This window comes from Pan troglodytes, chromosome 11 (assembly GCF_028858775.2).
Source record: "Pan troglodytes isolate AG18354 chromosome 11, NHGRI_mPanTro3-v2.0_pri, whole genome shotgun sequence".
NCBI classification, from domain to species: domain Eukaryota; kingdom Metazoa; phylum Chordata; class Mammalia; order Primates; family Hominidae; genus Pan; species Pan troglodytes.
Window position 1 is genome coordinate 113196104 of NC_072409.2, and position 20569 is coordinate 113216672.

General features: G+C 41.4%; 1 protein-coding gene and 1 long non-coding RNA gene across 2 annotated transcripts in view; one reads left to right on the forward strand and one right to left on the reverse strand.

Annotated features, from left to right (window-relative positions):
• Positions 1 to 3418: 3418 nt before the first annotated feature.
• Positions 3419 to 20569, forward strand: part of LOC107976598 (uncharacterized) — a 79969-nt gene continuing 62818 nt past the window's right edge. Inside the window, exon 1 of the long non-coding RNA XR_008536992.2 lies at positions 3419 to 3567. This is a non-coding gene — a long non-coding RNA (uncharacterized LOC107976598). The remainder of the gene's footprint in view (positions 3568 to 20569) is intronic.
• Positions 5494 to 18819, reverse strand: KCNV2 (potassium voltage-gated channel modifier subfamily V member 2). The gene is made up of 2 exons (XM_528530.9): positions 16562 to 18819; positions 5494 to 6091 (listed from the first exon to the last, which is right to left on the reverse strand). The coding sequence occupies exons 1-2, from the start codon at positions 17915 to 17917 to the stop codon at positions 5810 to 5812; spliced, it is 1638 nt and encodes a 545-aa protein (XP_528530.4). The 5' UTR covers positions 17918 to 18819; the 3' UTR covers positions 5494 to 5809.

Here is a 20569-nt window from a genome sequence, read left to right on the forward strand (position 1 = left end):
ATTCACAAAAATCCATTTGTATATTGGGATGAGGTTGTGTAAGGGAACTCAACAGATTTAGTCACAGAAAACTTCTCCTAAAGATGGTGGAGCCGGAAGCCTTTGACAGGAGAGATGAATCATTTATTGGCACTGAGATATGCCGATTATCATTTCCTATCAATCATCTGTGAGTTGGATATGGCATTTTTTTTTTTTTTTTTTTTTAAAGACCAGGTCTCACTCTGTCACCCAGGCTGGAGTGCAGTGGTGCGATGTCAGCTCACTACAACCTCTGCCTCCCAGGTTCAAGAGATCCTCCTGCCTCACCCTCCTGAGTAGCTGGGATTACAGGCATGCATCACCACGCCCGGCTAATTTTTTTGTATTTTTAATAGAGACGGGGTTTCACCATGTTGGCCAGGCTGGTCTCCAACTCCTGGCCTCAAGTGATCTGCCTATATTGGTCTCTCAAAGTGCTGGGATTACAGGCATGAGCCACTGTGCCCGCAGACATGCCTCTTTGTTGATAAATCTGAAGACTGTCTTTCTCAGTCTGGGGTGGTGACTGTCAGACAAACATGCCTCATCTATTTGGTGGCTAGTTGGGGAATATGCACGATATATTTTTCTTAAACAATACAAGATGTATTAAGGTTCCAGCAGGAAATAGATGGCACACTCAAGCAGTTTAATTGAAGAGATTTTAATAAAGATTCCATTTACACACACAGGTATGATCTGGATGAAGAGAACCAACAAGACTCGGTAAGATATTCAAGAGTTAGCAACAGTGGGAGGCCATTACTACTCATAGGCCTGAGGGAACAACAGGAGGGAAAGGTGTTTCTAGGACCTGTGAATGCTGTGGTTAAACAAGGCTACTCAACTGAGCCACGGCTGTAGGAACTCAACTGCTGCTTAGACTAGACAGTGGATAGAGAGAGGGTGAGGAGTACACACCCAGAACATTCTCTCCAAGACCCCTTGGTCATGCTGCAGGGCAGAAAAGGGTAAATAATGGCTGTGGGAGGACACAGGGAGAAGGCCCAGCACACCAGAATAGACATAGAAGGTAGAATACAAAATTCACATGAGTTTTAAAAGCATCACATCAGAGGAAACCAGGGAGGGAAAGGAAAGCTGGAGTGTAGGGACCACCTTCCCCTCGACTTGGGGAACCAGGACATCAGCCTGGGAGGAGGGAACTGGGAGCTCAACAAAATGCAGACTATTTTCTTGAACCTGGAATCTTTGGAGGCAGGTGATAACTAACGCATTCCCCTTAAATTTGAGAAAAGTTTCTTGTGAACATGTCAACTTATTTTTTGAAGCTAAGGTGAAACAGGGGAAGTGTTTTTGGCCCAGTCTGGGTTAGAAGATTAAGAAGATAATGTGTATGGCCTTGGGCAGGCACAAGTGAGGGAGCCCCAAAGCCCCTCGGGATGAAGGTTGGGACCCATTTGAATAATGGAGATGGTCTTTTCACAGCTCTTTTTTGTTGTTGCTTATACTTTGGAAGATTTTCTTTTCTTTTCTCTTTAACAAAGGAGGCCATCCCAGTCCACCAATCACATCAACGCTATCTATTTACAATGCTGCACCTGTTGGCCTAGAAACCCATTCCAGCGGCTGGGCCAGAACAGGGGTACTGTCATGTTTTCTTGTTCTTTTCTTGGTTCTACTCCTTCACAAAAAGCCAAACACTCCTCCTGAGATCCCACCATGAGGGCAGAAGAAGAGGCTACATTGCACTGTACATCTGCATTGTCTAATTTGGTAGCCTCCAGCCACACAAGGACGTTTGAATCTAAAATAAAATTAATTAAAATTAAGTAATAAAAAATTTAGTTCCAGAGTTATGTTAGCTGCATTTCATGTGCTCCCTAGCCACACATGGCTGATGGCTACTGCATCAGACAGCGCATAATAAAATTTCCATCATTACAGAAAGTTCTATTAGGCAGACTCATCTAGATCCTTGTGCATACCACTGGTTGGGCTAGGGGGCTGGCAACAGGATTCAAAAGCTGTCTTCACCCACAGAATCCTCTCTTCGATGACAGGTGACTCTGTCTGGACTTGTATAGTTTTCCTATGCAGCTAGCAAAATAGTGATGATGATGGTGATAATAGTGACCTAAATTTATTGAGCAGTAAATATGTGTCAAATAGTACATTAAGAGATCTATGATATCATTTTATTACCACCACAACCCTGAGAAAGACATCGTTATCATCTCCATTTAAATGAAGCAGAAACTGAGGCTGAGGGAAATTGTGGTCACACAACTATTCAGTTATGCCATGTGAAATTACACTATTCAGACATTTTAAAATGCAAATGGAAACGTCATATGGCTTAACCTCTTAGTCAATGGCAGAGCCAGGTTTCAAACCCAGACCCAAAGACCGTGTCAAGTTAAAGGAAGCTAAGCCTTTGTAAATGACCACCTTGAAACCCATGTCATAGGAGTGTTGAAGGATTAAGTGACATAATGTTGGTTTTGTGCCTGGTACACAGTGAGGCTTATGAAACATTCTTTTTGTTTTAACTTCCTTCGATCTGTCAGTCTTACTTGCTGGGAAGGCCGTGCTGAGCAGATGTGGCCAGTGAGATTGGGAGGAGTGGGCCATTGTCGTTTCCAAGATTCCCTCCCAGGGATCTGGAAAAGTCCATCTCTTTCATCAGACCTCTCTTGACCCTTCCTCCACAGGTCCCTACTCCTTTCTCTCAGGCAGTCTCTTCTGCTGGGAAGGTCTGGACCATTCTGTCTGGGCTTCAAGCAGGGATGGGGTGATGGACATTGGCCCTTCGTAACAGCCCCAGCAGATGCATTTCATCAGTAAATCCCTCCCCTTGGAGACTGCAGAAGGAGCAGGAAGGCTGGAGGTCGACAAGAAGAGGCGGCTGCTGCAGTGAGGGTGTTAGGTGGTTATGTAAGCTGTGCTCCAGACCTGCACGTTGTAACTTTGTTTGCGTGACTGTATCTGGCAAAGAAACTAATTAGAAATTTATCTCTTTTATATTTGGCAAGAGGGGAGAGAAGTCTCCCTTGGCTGAGAGGCCTGTTGTTTGGGTGGGTTTTTTAGGACTTGGGGGTAATTTTCATCCATCAGAGGAAACTCAAAAGCAATAGTGCAGGATTGCCAGATTTAGCAAATGAAAGTACAGGACACCTTAAATTTGAATTTTAAATAAACAGTTTTTTAGTAGAAGTATACGCCATGCAATATTTGCAAAATGCTTCTACTAAAAATTATTTATCTTGAAATTTAACTGGTGCTATGGTTGGGATGTGTCTCCTCCAAAATTCAGCTGTTGCCAATGTGATAGTTTTCAGAGGTGGATCCTTTAAGAGGTGATTAAGCCATGAGAGCTCCTCCCTCCTGAAAGCACGTAAGGTCCTTATAAAAAGGGATTCATGTAGTGTTTGGTAAGCTTGCTCTTCTACCGCCTGAGGATGGAGTAGTCCTCCCGTCAGGAGGATGCAGCAATAAGGAACCATCTTGGAAACAGAAAGCAGCTCTCATCAGACAAGTGAACCTGCACATGCCTTGATTTTGGGATTCCCAGACTCCAGAACTGTGAGCAGTGTCTGTTCTTTGAAAATTACCCAGCTTGTAGTATTCTGTTTTAGCAGTACAGAGTAAGACACTCCAGGCATCCTGTATTTTATCTGGCAACGTTAGGACAGTAGGGCTTCTGTTCACCCTTCAGAGGCCAGGTCACTGCTGATGATAAGAACACTTGGGAGTAAGGGGGAGTGGGATCTAAATAGAGTTTTCCAGTTAGAGCCTCCTTTCATAATCATAGCTCCTTATGGGAGGGCAGAGCAAAGTGATTTAGACCCCTGGCTCTCAACATGTGTTCCCTCGCTCAAGCGCCATCAGCATCACCTGGAACTTGTCAGAAATGCAAATCCTTGAGCTCCATCCCAAGCCTACTGATTCATACCCCAGGGACAGGGCCCAGCATGCTCGGCTTTAACAAGCCCTCCAGGTGATGCTGATGACACAAGTTTAGCCCTCCATCAAGAGCCTTGGGGATCAGACAGACCTGGGCTTGAACCCCAGTCCCACTGTTTACTGGCTGTGTGAACGTAGTGGAATTACTTAACTTCTCCAAGCTTCCATTTCTTCCTAAATTAAAGAGTAATCCAATACCTTATTTAGGGTTGTATTAAATATTAAAGTTATATACTACATATACAGTCCAAATTGCCTCTCATTGTAGGCAACTATTCTTATTTTTTTCTCTCTCTGTTGCTTGAATCATCAGTTTATTCTTAAGACACAAGTATAGGTCCAGCCATGCCCCGAGACAAATTTGAGGGTCTGCATGGCAAGCTCCAGTTACAGGGCAATCTTTGTGTGCTCAGTTAAAAGGAGTCTTTAATTCTCAACACTTCCATTTCTAACAGTCCCAAGGAAGGACAAAGAAACGAAAAGGAAAAGGTTACAGGGAGAGAAAGGACCAATTTCCTGTGGGCACTGGTTCTCTAATCCACCAACAGTGAGAGTGGCGGGCCACACTGATTTAATTCCTTTTGCCCACAGCAATTGTTCAGGAGGTAGGCTATTTTTTTTTCTTCCTTTTGTGGAAAAGAGAGAGAAAAAGGAGGCCTGAGTTGGTGAAGACAGTATGGGGGCTCCTCCTAATGGGGGAGGATTAGTACATTTAGGCATGTTTCACAAGTCCAAGCTGGGGGCTCCCATATGAAATCTAGACAAGAGTTTCTCCAGTTTGGCACTATTGACATTTTGGGTCAGATAATTCTTTGTTATGGGGGCTGTCCTTTGCCTTGTAGGATGTTTAGCAACATCCTCAGCCCCTAGCTCCTAGATGCCAGAAGTCTCCCTTATTGCCCCTCACAGTATTGGCAGTCAAAACCATCTCTAGGCATTAGCTGGCCTCTGAGGAATGAATTTACCTTTGAGAACCACTGGTCTAGAGATTTCACTAGATAACATCCACTTAAACAATTTTAATACCTATCATTTATTGAGCATTTACACATATCTATTATCCCCAGACTCATTTTACAAGGCAGGTGGTTTTATTTATTTATTTATTTATTTATTTATTTATTTATGTATTTGAGGCAGGGTCTTACTCTGCCATCTAGATTGGAGTGCAGTAATGTGGTTATAGCTTACTCTAACCTCAAACTCCTGGGCTCAAGTGATCTCACCTCAGTCTTCCAAGTATCTGGGACTACAGGTGTGGGCCAGCACACCCAGATAATTCTGAATAAGTTTTTGTAGAGGCAGGGTCTCACTATTATTGCTCAGCCTGGCAGGGTAAGTATTGCCTACATTTTACAGTTGAAGAAACTGAGGCTTAAAGGGTTAGAGTCGCTTGCCTAAAAGCATACAGCTGGTAGCTCTGGGATTCTGACTAAGGTTGGTCTAACTCCAAAGCTTGTATAATTTCTGCTGTAACCCTCCCTCCCTCTGGAAAGTTAAGAATTTTAGAAAAATTTAAAGTAAAAAAAATTTTCTCAAGTCAACTCAAGTCCAAAAATATTTATTGAGCTACATGCCACGAGAAGCTACAAGAAAAATCTAAGCTGTTGCTCCCCTCAGGTTTTCAATATCAACGTCATTGAGAAGGTCAGATGTTTCACACAACACAGTCAAAGAGCAACTATGAGACATTCTGAGTTTGGGCCAAAATGAGTATTTCTAGAGGCAGAACTTTGTGAACGAAATGGCCTTTGTGTATGTCTGCTTCACGTTTCCTTTTGCTGCCAATCATAATGATTAAAAAAAGAGCAATGAAGCCTTGAAGTTCATGGAATCTACCAGCCACATGTCCTATAAAATACTAATTCTCTTGTCTTGGGGTGGGCTGTGGGTTGCTTCCAACCAAACACTCAGCTATCTTCTTTCTGGCTCTCTGCATGAAGTTCACCTCTCCCCTCTCCCTACGTATAGCGGTATATTCATAAGCCTTCAGCTTGCTGTAGTAATCAGAAAACTTGTTGTAGAGGATGGAAATGGGCATCCCGTTGAGAATGATCCCAAAAGCAATGCAGAGGAAGGCAAAAAACCTGCCCAGGTGGGTCTCTGGGTACATGTCTCCGTAGCCCACGGTGGAGATGCTCACCTGTAGAGGAAGGAAAGCAGGATGGAATTGTTAGCACTAAGATCGGGGAGGAGAAGAAAGGGAGAGGAGCAAGCAGGGAAGTGTCCTCCCTGTGGGTACACATGGGAAGTGTAATGGCTTCCCATGGAGCCTGCTTTAGGAGGTACCAGGAAGACTCCCTGTAGGACCTGTGTCATGAAAAGAATGGAAGCTATGGATGGAGCTGAAAGACTTTGGCTGAAATCCTGACTACGACTCATGCATATTTGAATGTAAGATATGGGAGGAGGTAATACCTATTTGAAATGGTTGCTGTAAAGAGCATTTAAAATAGTATGTTAAGTACCTGGTGTAGAACGTGCTCAGTAAATGATCTTTGCCTCCCTAACTCAGCGGGCACCAGATTCAGGATAGCAGGTCCCTGGGTTTGCCTGTACACTGTATGTATTGGAAAAATCTTGGGCTTAGAACAGTCAGACCTGGGTTCAAGTCCTGACTCTGAACCTTTCCAGTTGAGTGACCTGGGGCAAAACCTTCAGACTCACTCTCTCTCTTTTTTTCTTTTTCTTTTTTTTTTTTTTTATTTAAAACAGGAGACAACCATCTAACTCTCAGGATTCTTGTGAAGGCTAAATAAGAAAATGAATATAAAGCACTGAACACAGTACCAGGCATACAAAAGCCATGAAACTCCTCCATTGTCTTCCTCTCATCTTTAAAATGAAGACAGTTATAACACTTTTCAAAGTTGTTATGTAGTTCAAATGAGAGACTTTATATGAAGGTGCTTTAATTGCAGATGTCTGGAGAAACACTCTCATTATTTTGTAAAGGGACTTTTGTAAGACATCACTCACCAAAAATATGTTCACCCCTGCATGAAATACTTCCCATTACTCTTGTCATACTGATTTAAATCCCACTAATTGGAGACTTATTTAGGTTAACAAGCTTCTGTTTTAAAATGCAGATACCCATGGGACTAGTTATCAGTTACCACAGAAAACCCTGTGAAAATTCCTTGGGGACTGTTTTTTATGCCTCATGTACTCCCTCTGATCCCCAGAGTACTGGCTAAATTACTAGAAGCCTTTTAAGCAGAGCTGTTGCTCACAGTTGTAAACATTTTTGCGTTGCACTACTCCAGGGGGGCACTCTTTTGCTTTGTGTATTTGGGTAGTTGTTGCCATAATTTTCCAGCAGACGGCAGTAAAGCATATGGTCATCTTGTTGATCCATGCTGAGGTGGCCGTTAGCTTAGCAGTGTAAATATTTTTGTTTTGATGATGTAAGGGTTAGTTTGAACCTGGAATAGTGCAGTTGATTGATTAGAATGAAATGGAGAAGTGAGCCAGCTGGACAGAACTGAGGGCACTGATAAGAACCACAGCTCCATCCAGCCCACGAAAAAAGGAAGGGTATACCTCCTTTTTGGGGCTGATGATGCACCTCCTCTCACTCACTGCCCTGTCTCTTGTGAGAGGTCATGCAGCCTTTTTCTGCAGGCTCAGAATACAAGCAGGCATCCAAGAGAGGTAATGTGGTGTAGATAAGCTGAAGGAAACGGACTACAGTAGACTTATGGGTCTGAATCCACTTCCCAGCTGAATAAGTTGGGCAGATCACCTAAATTCTCTTGGCCTCAGTTTCTACTTTTGAAATGTGTGGTATCTACCTCACAGAGTTGTTATAGGAATTGAAGGAGTGCCTGGCACAGGGTGTGTAAGCAATAATATTATATATATATCATGTATGCAATCCCAGGGTCCCCCATGCTGAAGCTGGCCTCCACTGAGAAGAGGCAAAGACCAACATTTATTGAGTGCATTCTACACCAGCAACTCTATATACGTTGTGCTTATCAGACCCTCAGGCTGTGGAAACAAGCTCCTCCCTGACTCTGCCCTCTGGCTCCAGTAGAGAATCTCCTTCTCCCAACTTCTGGACCAAGGGGTGATGTGAGGCAGTGATAAAGTGAGATTGTGGGTTAATGTCAAAGTCCTCTTGGTTGCATGAGTGGGTGTGTCTTTTTTTTTTTTTTTTATTTAAGTTCTAGGGTACATGTGCACAATGTGCAGGTTAGTTACATATGTATACATGTGCCATGTTGGTGTGCTGCACCCAGTAACTTGTCATTTAACGTTAGGTATATCTCCAAATGCTATCCCTCCCCCCTCCCCTACCCCACAACAGGCCCCGGTGTGTGATGTTCCCCTTCCTGTGTCCGGGTGTTTCTTGTCATTGACCACACCAAAAGTCAAAGAACCCCAGGCTGATCTCTCTCCAGTTGTGTGAGCTGAACAATAGCTTTCATTTGTCACTAACACCATTACTCACACCTCTGGATGAAAGTTTAGTCAACTTTCCCTGGAGGAGGCCTAAAGGGAGTTTGGATTTAGGAGTGAGTGGCAGGAAGGGGTAGTTTAGAACAGCGGTCCCCAACCTTTTTGGCACCAGGGACCGGTTTTGTGGACGACAATTTTTCCCATGGACGGGGTTGGGGGAGGGGATGGTTTCGGGATGAAACTGCTCCATCTCAGGTTGTCAGGTATTAGTTAGATTCTCATAAGGAGCAAGCAACCTAGATCCCTTGATCTGACAGGAGGCAGAACTTAGGCGGTAATGATTGATGGCCCTCCACTCATCTCCTGCTGTGTGGCCGGGTTCCTAACAGGCCACAGACAAGTACCAGTCCACAGCCCCGGGATTGGGAACCCCTGGTTTAGAACATGAGACATCCATGGAAGTCCAATGCAGAGGCCTTGGAGGAAACAAGTCACTTAAGGGTTCAGGATGGCGGGGATGCGAGAGAGTAGGAAGACACTGAGGAAGAAAATAATTAAGATAAACTGCTTATTTTCAACTTTTGATCATTCTGCACACTGGCTTTGCTGGCTTTGCTTCACCCTTAAGCCAAACTTCTTTTTTTTTTTTTTTTTTGGCTGAACTTTGAGTGAAAAGTCAAAAGCAAAGAGAATTGGCTTAAAGAACAATAAATATCTGATGTGTATAATGAGATCCAAATATTTTTGTATATCTTCAATCTCTATTTTTAGAGAACAGATCTCTTCTGCTAGGAGGCTATGTGTGACTGGTCCCCAATAATTTGTTGAAAATGTACAGTTAATTTATATGTTGTCTATTTCGTGAATAATTTGACTCAACAAGTGATCTGTTTCTTGTTCCTTGGCTCCAGGAGGAACTCAGGATTCCTTGGCTTTGGGGAACTTTTTTTCCACATTCCATAGGCCAAGCCATTTCTCCCTAGATGGGAATTAAAAGCTGAAGGCCCCAGACTGACCCAAGTGACCTCACAGAATGAGTTGTCACATTAGCAGGAGTTGGGTTTGGAAATGTGACCAAAATTTCCGCAATCCATCTTAATATACTGAAGAAAACTGGCTAGCTCAGCAACTCTGCAAACTGGAAACTTAACCATTCTGCTGTCAACGTACATACTTTCCTTAGCCTTGGGTCCCAAAGCCAGAATGTGACCTTCCCCTGGCAGTTTACTCACTAAACAACAAATCCTGGCCTGCCATATATTATGAGGATAAGCATCAAATTTTTCTCCAAAACTTCAGAATACTTGGATTTCTCATTTAACAAGACAAGTTTGTTTCCCTCATAAAGAACAAGGAATAGAATCAATCTTGGCACCCAGTAGTCCATGCATTCAGGAATTTATCCTAGGGAATAAAACTTATTTTTCAAAATAACACTCTTTATGTTTTCCAAAGGAATTAGAGGTGGTGAAGATGGATCTTTTTTGGATAAAATTATTATAAGCCTCAATACGTGTTGTCCTTCAAAGGATCCAGCTTCAAAGGCTGTACTTACTCATGCTATTATTGCAACAAGTATATTTGGAATTCCTCTTTTGAATTATAGTCTGCACAGTAGATTCAGTAGCAGCAAGTGGTCATATCCACCTTGATGGTTTACTCTAAGTGTCATTCTTAAACTAAAGTGTCTTAACTATTTTTAAATACTGAATCTAGCCTTAAAAAGACAAAGATTTAACAACATAGAAACAAGTGGATGTGTCAAAAACTCTGAAGGTAATTCCTCAGTGGAATTCAAAGAATGTCTTGATTAGTGGAATCACTGTTAGAATGAGGTCATGGGTGACTACCTTCAGGAGAATAACAACCCTCATCTGTATATTACAGTTCTGACATGTTTGTAAGTGGTACAATAAGCGGTAGGTGTGCACAGCTAAAGCAAAGCCACAAATGTAAGTTTGAGATCTATTAATCTATCCACAGAAAGGTGCGCAATAATGATGCTCTCCACATCCTCAGCTTCCCTGCATTTCTCCCTGCCCTCAATGATGCTGTCGTGTTCCACTCATGTCATATTGGCTAACATGAGGAACATACTTTAAAGACATAAAAGGAGACCACTCCAAAATTGGGAATCCATAAGATCAAACGTAGTAACAATGCCTAAGAGCCTTTACCCCGCCTGTAGCTCCTGTGCTACTTCTGAAGGAGGTAGAACTCTACTAATATTTATATGTTGTCTCTTAGTCCCAAGCCTGACACCCTTCTGTATTTTATTCTATAATTCCAGAACTGGGAGTCTGCAAACTACATTTCCCAGATTCTCTTGCCCACTGTCTTCTAGTTATGTTCTGCCTATGAGAGACTGGAAGATGGTATGAGGACATAAGGGTCTCTAATCCTGCCTCTGGTTTCTGCTGTCATTCCTCCAATTGCAGCCAATAGCTATGGTTCAGGCATTTTTTTTGGCATTCCTGGCATCAGCGTCATGGTGCCAATTTAGGAGTCCTTGCAACAGCTACACAGAGGCCCCTCCTCTGGACTCTTAGCTTCTGGTAGCAACACCTTTTCCCATTTATTCTCCCAATTCTAGGGCCAATAGCTACTCCCTGCAATTACCAATCTCTGGATTATCTCAGTTTTCTCTTTCTGCTTTTCCAGTCTTCTTTTTTTTTCTTCTTCTAGTCTTATAACAACTATCTATTTCCTTGTATTAAATTCCCTGTTTGAAATATTCACCTTGGTATCTATTTTCCTGACTGCAACCTAATTTATTTTTCAAATGGGTTTCCTCAAAGCAATCAATGAACAAAAATAAAATAATTTCAGTGATCTTGTAAGTGCCACCTATTGGCAAGGTAATGAAAACATACCTTAGGGAAACAAAGATGGGAGCAAGGTCTCTGGGACAAAATGATCTGGTGCCTCAACTAGAGATAAATTTTCTTTTTGAGAAGTTAGTTTTTGAAGGAATGAGTTCATGCCATAGTTTCCTGTTTGGTTTCTACAGCTTTAACTTGCCCCGGAAAACTCAGAAGGAAATGGTTCATTCAAAGTCTACTTACTCTTTTCTACTTGAAAACATACCCATGCCCTCCACCCCCCAACCCCCGGCAAAAAAAAAAATAAGAAAAAAAAATGTGGTCATATGTTGAGGCTAAAAAAAAAAAAAGTAAAAGGAAAAAAACCATACCCACACAGGAGGCCAATGATTACAGCTTCATCATAGAGCCCATTGTTCTTGTTTAGCTGTGCCGTGCATTTCCTACCCCCAGGCAATCCAGAGAGCCCCAAGATGGCTGGAGCTGCTTTAGGCGTGGGCCTGTTTATCTGGACTCTCAGAAGTTCTCCCATGAGGGAACAGCTGACTTTCTCGTATGTTTTATAGGTTCTTTCTTTTCCTCAGTAGAAAAAGAATCATTTCTGTTTTATTTTCTTCCCAAATGAATGTAGAGGCAAAGGTTATTGCTTCCATGTGATAAAGACTATCAACTAGTCAGTTATGGTAGCTTCTATTTATTGCAGACTTACTATAGGCTAGCAGTTTACATATGTTTCCTATTACATTAGTGCTCACAAATAACCTCCATTTGACAGATGAAAAAGACAGGTCTATCCTACATCCTAATACATGAGCATTTGTAGACATAAGTGTCCAGGAGGGATTTGTTTTGCAGCTGCAGAAGAATTCACAATAATGAAAATTACTGTATTTTTCTTAAATCCTTGAGTTGAATTACAGAGAAAGTTTGCAGGATCCTTGGCATAGAGAGAAGAAAGATTATTAAAAGCAAGTCAGATTTGGTGTTATCTGAAAGTATTAAAAATACATAAAAGAATGGATAAGAGAAACTCTCTGTAATGTGGGATGAATATTTCACAAAGGATACAGCCCCAGAATGGTGAAATGAAATGCCAATTATATTTTTCTTTATCTCATCTTCAAAGTTTCAATTTGTGAGTGTATACTTTCTGATATGTATAATATATTTGAGCAGTAATATATTACTGCAGGAGAAAGATTGCATTATTGGAACTAATTCTTTACATCTTTCTGTATCTAAGCTGTTTGCCATATAACTTTGCAGTGCCCTCCTATGGTGGGTGGGCTAACCTGCCCTGCCCTTTGACTTGCAGCTTGGCCATGTGACTTACTCTGGCCAATGGGCTGAGCAAATGCCATGAAAAGAAACTTAAGAAGTGTTTGCATGATGGGGCTTGCATTCTCTCTCTTGTTCTTTGCCACAGCCATGGACGTGTGGCTGCTGGAGTCTGCCAGAGGAATGCAGACACGTGGCCTAGTCTTTCCCTTCATGCCCGCTGACCATCAGGCATGTGAATGAGTAACAACAGCCTCATGAAAGAGAAGAACCTTCTAGTTGAAATCATAGTATACGCTGACTTTTAAATTCATGAGCTAAATAAATGCTTGATGTTTTAAGCCATTGAATTTCAGGGTGGTTGGTGATGTATCGTTATTATGGCAATAAATAACTTCTAATTTATTTATAAATAAATAACTTCTAATTTATTTATAAATAAATAACTTCTAATTTATTTATAACTTCTAATTTATTTATAAATAACTTCTAATTTATTTATAACTTCTAATTTATTTATAAATAACTTCTAATTTATTTATAAATAACTTCTAATTTATTTATAAATAAATAACTTCTAATTTATTTATAAATAAATAACTTCTAATTTATTTATAAATAAATAACTTCTAATTTATTTATAAATAAATAACTTCTAATTTATTTATAAATAAATAACTTCTAATTTATTTATAAATAAATAACTTCTAATTTATTTATAAATAAATAACTTCTAATTTATTTATAAATAACTTCTAATTTATTTATAAATAAATAACTTCTAATTTATTTATAAATAACTTCTAATTTATAAATAACTTCTAATTTATTTATAAATAACTTCTAAGTTATTTATAAATAACTTCTAAGTTATTTATAAATAACTTCTAAGTTATTTATAAATAACTTCTAAGTTATTTATAAATAACTTCTAAGTTATTTATAAATAACTTCTAATTTATTTATAAATAACTTCTAATTTATTTATAAATAACTTCTAATTTATTTATAAATAAATAACTTCTAATTTATTTATAAATAAATAACTTCTAATTTATTTATAAATAAATAACTTCTAATTTATTTATAAATAAATAACTTCTAATTTATTTATAAATAAATACACATTTATCATGGGTATGTGCCCCAAATTTTTAAAAATAAGATGCATGATCAATAAAATGCTTAGAAACCACGAGATCAGTTACTTTTAGGAATCCTCTTCTCAGATTGTCATATCTGTTTAGTCAGGTGCATTTAGATGAGTCTCTTTTCATCTTTCAAACTTTATCTCAATGTCGTCTTCTCCAAAAGGGCTTCTCTGACTATCCCACTAAAGACAGACTCTACTACCTGAATCACTCTCAATCTTGTTATCCCACACAAGCTATGCCAATACCTGAAATTATTTATTATCTGTCTTTCTCCATCAGAATGTAAGCTCCACAAGAGAAAAAACTTGATTGTTTTTTCTTCTCCTACCCTGTATCCCTAGTGTTTAGAATACTGCTGGGCACACTGGAGGTGCTCAGAAACTTACTGTTCAGTGAATGAATAAGGTGAATTTTTGTGGGTTACATGACAAATTGGTCCTAATGTTTTGTTTCTTTTCACTTTGCATCTACATACTGGAAACAAGACATTTTGTCCACATCAATTCAAAGTGTTCTTTTCTCTTTGCTCTGTTGAGAATATGAGCCTTTAGTCTGTATTATGGAGTGTAGTTAGAAGCACAGAGAAGAACTGGATTAATAACATAGCAGTCCTGGGGAACAGAGCGGTCTTAGAATATTCAAGGGCAATTGCTCCCATTGTTTTCATAGATTAGTTTAGAAATAAATACAAATGATCAGTCTTTTATCTAATTTGTAACGAATTTTACTGGTATAAATAATTTTCAGAATAAAATGGACAAAGACCATTGATAAAGGGTAAGGTTTGTAAATGGGATGGTTGGAATGTGCAAAATTTGGCCTATGAAAGTAGTGGCTGATAGAGATAATGGCTTCAAAAGGAAATTCATACAGATAAGAGCAATAATTGGTAACATTTATGATTGGTAAAAACTGGTGATTCAATTTTTGTAAAATTTATGAAAAACATTGATTTTGAGTTAAATAGTGCCAGTTAACATAAAAAGAGATAATTTGAAAGGTTTAGACTTCATTGTACATTGAACAGATCAGAAATTTAAGTGAGATCAATGGGTATTCAGTTCAAAAAAATTGACTGGTAAAAATACAACCTGAGTAACATTATTCTTTATGTGTTTTATTTGAATTAAAATTTTTTCTCTAGCCATATCCGTTTGAAAGTAACATAACTTTTATCAAAGTATTTGTTAATATACAAAAGGTTGAAAAAACTTTTGTGGGTTAAAACTGTAGTATCAGAGCGTGTACTAGATCCAGTGCCTTCATGCACTAGCCTTTAAAGATGTTTAGATGAATAGAAATTTGACTCTCAAGTGTTGTATCAGATCATCAGCATGTGGATTTACTCTTCTGCTTTCCTGCTTTAGTCACCCCAAAGTAAATGTCATTTGCTGGGGACAAATCATCAACCATGAGCCTCATCTGTACACATGGTTTATCTACTATACGGATGACCTTTCATCACTTGGAATATGATCAGAGAAGCAGAATTTGCCTAGCTCATTCAGAAGAACATCGTGTCATCCTGCCACTGAAGAAAGCTCACATATCCTCTGTACATATGAGCTCCCTGCTTTCAAGGGAAGGAAGACTCACTGAATTGCAGACTTTTACATGTCCAGCCTCCCCTTTTAGAGGTGAGAAAGCAGGACTGGAAGTGAGGGATTAAGGTTTCACAGTTAATTATTCAGGGTCATGGTTAATTATTGACAGGTCTGGGACTACAATCAGGTTTTCTAAATCTTATATTATGCTGCATTGCACTGTCAGTGGCCTTGGGTTGGTTTGTCTCAGAAGTGCACACCAGACTATGGGTTATAACATACACAATGTTGAAAATATCTACTTTCTGACATGGGAAAACTAGTTATATTTGCTTAATGTCTTTAAAGGTATTACAATCTGCTTTTCAAAAGAAAACTAAGGAAACCAGACATTCAATTCTTTCCTTCATATATGCCAACTTATTCATTGATCCGAGAAGACCTGATTAACATTTATTTCCAGGGATTCAGCTACCACAGCTCAAAATACAGATATTTGAGTAAACAGCACAAGTTATAAAAAGGCAAAGGCCAAAGAAAACAATGACAAAAAATAACTGTCACACTCACTGTACAAATTCAGCAATGCACGCAAAAGAACTAAAACAATGACAAAAAATAACTGTCACACTCACTGTACAAATTCAGCAATGCGTGCAAAAGAACTAAAACTTGAAAGAGACAGTGCTTGGGTGTGGGAAAGGCATGGAGTTTGGAGATGGACAGGCCTGAGTTTCAGTTCTGGCTTTGCCACCTCTAGCTGTGTGTCCACATTCAAACTCTCTGTACTTCAATTTCACTATCTGTAAAATGGGGCAATAATACAGGGTCGTGAAAGAACTTTAGTGAAGTCAGAGCAAGTTTCAGTTTGAGATGCTTCTTTCCACACTCAGATTTAACTGGAACCAGAGGTGGTGGGGATTTCAGTTAGAGTCAACAGGGTTCAGCCAAGTCTCACCTCCTTCTCTGCATAAATCTACAGTTTCTTTCAAAAACTGAAGCCATTTCTGCTTGTCCCCTTAAAAAAAAAAAATGGTGGTCATAACCATCTCAAAGGCTGTGATGCCAAAATGAGAAGCTTTGTCAGGACACTGGATGCTCAATAACTGGTAAATAACAGTAATGATGACGAATCTTCTTTAAAACCTGTTTTTCAAAGGTTTGAAGACTAAATCTAGATTTGGAGATTTCTACGACTAAGTCAAATTCAGTTACTTACTGATCTGCTGAGATTCTCTTTCCAAGACTTTGACATCCATCGCCGTTTTGTTAGCTGTATGCAGCCATTGGGGGTGGCGAGGAAGACGAGGATCAGAAGCCAAAGCCTGGTGGCTGATAACCAGGGGAGGGAGGAGCAGCTCACTGGGCTGGGGAAGAGGATGGGAAAGCCCAGGGCGAAGGTACTCACCGCGGCCCACCACCAGGAGTGGGGGATGGTAGTGAAGTTGGTGCTGGGCACATCGTGCTCCACAGAGTAGACGGCCGCAGAGAAAGTGAAGATGCCCATGGCGATGAAGAGCAGCAGGCAGCCCACCTGCTGGTAGCACTGGCGCAGCGTGAAGCCGAAGGCACGCAGGCCGGTGGAGTGGCGCGCCAGCTTGAGGATGCGGAAGATGCGCATGAGGCGCATGACGCGCAACACCTGACCCACCTTACCCACGCTGCCCACCGTCGGGCCGCGCTGGTGGTCCTCGCCCGTGAAGCACTCAAGCAGCAGCTGAAGGTAGAGCGGCAGGATGGCCACCAGGTCCACCAGGTTGAGGGCGCTGCGCGCGAAGCGCCTCAGGTCGGGCGTGGACACCAGGCGCAGCAGGTACTCGAGTGTGAAGAAGCCCATGCACAGCATCTCCACGTGCTCCAGGACGGGCCGCAGGTCGGGGCCGCCCTCGTCCTGCTCCGGGTGCTGCTGCATCTCCTCCACGGTGTTGAGCGCCAGCGCCACCACGGAGACGAGCACGAAGATGCTGGAGGCCACCCCGATGGCCTTGGCGGCCGCCGAGGAGAATGGCTTCTCCATGAGGTTCCAGAGGCGGCGCCGCTGCGGGCCGTAGAAGCGCATGTCGCGGAAGAGTTCCTCCGCCTCCTCCACCTGCGCCTGGGCGCGCAGCTCGTGCTGGATCTTGAGCCGTTCGCTCAGCTCGTCGCGCCGCTCCTCGAAGCAGATGCGGCAGCAGCGCGGCGTGTACTTGAGCCGCACGCCCCAGTAGCCCAGCTCCTCCAGGAAGCAGCGCGGACACAGCTCGTCGAGCAGCAGCAGCACCCCGGACAGGTAGAAATTGTAGACCAGCTGGAAGACGGCCGGGTCGCGGTCGAAGAAGTACTCGTCCGTCTGCTCCTCGTAGTCGTCGCACAGGCTTAGCTGGCGGCTGCGGCTGGCGGAGGTGGCCAGGCGACCCAGGCGCGTCTTGGGGAAGCTGGCCAGCTCGCAGTAGTCCAGCTGGTAGCTGTGGCCGCCCACGTTCACATTCAGCGTGGACAACAGGGCCGGAGGGTCGCTGGGGCCTTCAGGCTCGGCGGTGGTGACCTCCTGTGCCTGCTGCTCGTCTTCCGCCGGGTCGTCCTTCCACGGGTCCTCCCCCTCCCCATCTTCGTCTTCCTCGATGTAGTAGTTATAGTTGCCGTCTGTCCAGCCTTGGATGCTGGCCTGGGAGCCGGAACGGGCACCCAGGGAGCAAACGCTCCTGCGGTGTTGGCTGCCCTCGCTCTCCGTCGTGTTCCAGGGCTTGTAGCTCCAGGACCGTCTCCTCTCGCTCTGTTTCAGCATGGCTGCGGAACTGCACTCCTTGCTTCTTCCTCCTGGCTGGCGTGGGGGTCCCGAACCTGCTCACTGCCTCTAGGAGGATGGATCACGTGGCCTGCACTGTCTTACAGAGACCAGCACACCTAGGGGCTCAGACATTGCCACCGGCGCTGCCCCTCCTCAGGTCCCGGGCAGGCCAGCCCAGCCTGCAGGGTCTGAACGCAGTCAGCTGTGGACTGCTCTAATCTTGCTGATTTGGAAGAAGCAAGTGTTAGGAGGGATTTAGAACCTCTTAGCCCATTTCCTCCCCCACTCCCTTGACCCTGTGAGGTAGGGGATGATTATGTGGTCTTAAGTCTCTAGGTAATCAGAAGAAGGCAGAGATTGCTGCTAATAAAAATGTCGGTCAACCTTGCTCTTAGGAAGTGCTCAGTGTGTGTGTGCTGAGATGAAATCAACTGAATTAGCTATAGAACACGGATGCCTGTGTCTTCAGCTTCATGGCTGAGATGGTAGCCTCTGCCCTAGGTAAACTCACCATTAGCAGCGATGACACATAGCAACGGAACAAAGCTGACTTCATGACAAGTCAGTTCCCTCTTTGTTTAGAGCATATAAGATCTAAAGCCATCTCCTTCTTGTCCATTCACACGATCATATTTTTTTTTTTTTTTCAGATGAATTCTCCCTGGGGCACTGCTCAGGTCCAGTCAGATCTTTGAGTCAGCTTCAGCTTCTCTCTCTCTCCTTTTTATCTCCTCCCTTTCTCTTAAAGGATAGAGACATGTTTCAAGGTAGAATTCCAGGAATGGTAGGAAGGTGTTTTTAGGGCCTCACAACCCTGCTCAGCAATATTAGGCCATATTTAAAGGGAGCCTGACTTCCACCTAAAAAAAAAAAAAGGGTCTTCTTCATCCTTCAAAACATCACTTAAAAAAAAAAAAAAACCCTTTTCATGATTAAGGCACTGTGCAAATGCTGGTTATGCAAACATGATGGAGACACAGTTGTAGCAGTCAAAGAACTCCTGGTTTTGTTGGGGATATAAACATGCAAGGATAACAAAAGATGCAATAAATACTGGGGAGGAGAGAAGCGGGAGGAATTTGCTTTGAGCAGGGAATTGGTTTTTTGATTCAATTTATTTTGCATAGCTAATACACATTCATGATAAAAAATTTTAAAGGTAAAAAGCCATATTACAGTAGAAAGTTTATGTCTTCCCCAACCATAATTTCAAGACATCAAGTGTACCTCAAGGAAGCAACCACTATTACTACCTTTTGCCTATCCTTCCAGAAAAATTCTAAACATATACAAGCAAAAATATACCTACCTTTATCCATCATCTCAGTACCTCTTCATTATTAATAGAAATCACAGAATGCTATATACTTTGCCTTTTCCAGTTGGCCATATAAAAGATGTTTTCATATTTGAACACAATTATCTACCTTATTTAAAAAATAGCCACTGAGCACTTTCCTAATGACAGACATTCAGGATGTTTCTACCTTTGCTTTTATGGACAATTATGCAACAAATACCTTATATGTACATCACTTTACACATGTTCAAGATATATAAAGGATAAATTCTTAGAGGTGAGATTACTAGGTCAAAGATTGCACATTTGTAATTTTGATTAGTAGTGCTAAATTTCTCTCCATAAAAGTTTTACCAATTTACAATTCACCATCAATGGTTGAAAATGTCTTATCATACTTTTTTAACTCTACCAATTTTGTAAGTGAAAATGATGTGTGGGTTAATTTGTATTTCTTATAAATGTGATTGAACACTTTTTCATGTGATTAAAAGCTATTTCTTTTTCTGGGAACTGTCTGTTCATCTACTTTGCCTATATTTTCCATTGAATTGTTTACATTTTTCTTATTGATTTGTAGGAGAGCTTAATACATTATGAAAAAAGACCCTTGTGATATGGATTGCAAATTTTTTCTGTTTTTCCTTTAATATTTTTTCCATGTAAAAATCTTTATTTTATGATTTCTGGGTGTTGTGTAGTATTAGAAAAGGCTTCACCTCTCTGTAATTAAAACTTTTCTTTTTATAGTTTTAACATCAGAAATTAATTTTGATGTAAAGAGTGAAGTAGGGGCCTAACTTTATTTTCCAAGCTTTTATCCAGATGTTTCAACACATTAATTGCATAATCCATCATTTCCTCACTGATTTGTGGTACTATCTTTGTCATTTAGTTGAGTTTTAACTGTGCTTCAAAGTTGTTGAGACGGGTAACATTATGAGGTCTGCATCTGCTAGTGTGGCATTCACCGATGTTGTTTAGCTTGCAATAGGCCTCAGACCTACAAGCTTATGGTAAAGCTTCTTACCAGGCTTAGCCTTTAAGTTCCTAAATGTATTTCTAGCGTTCCCTTTTTGGTATACAATATTGATGTTGTTTTGCTAGCCACACACTTAATTGCTTTCCAAGTCTATCTTTTCTTTATATTGTGCTGAGTACTGCCATAATAGATTTTGCATGTTGCATAAATTCACCTTTTCTCTTCAGAACCAATTATACTATTATAAAAAGTAAAGACTGGGTGTGGTGGCTCACGCCTGTAATCCTAGCACTTTGGGAGGCCGAGGTAGGTGGATCACTGGAGGTAAGGAGTTTGAGACCAGCCTGGCCAACATGGTGAAACCCCG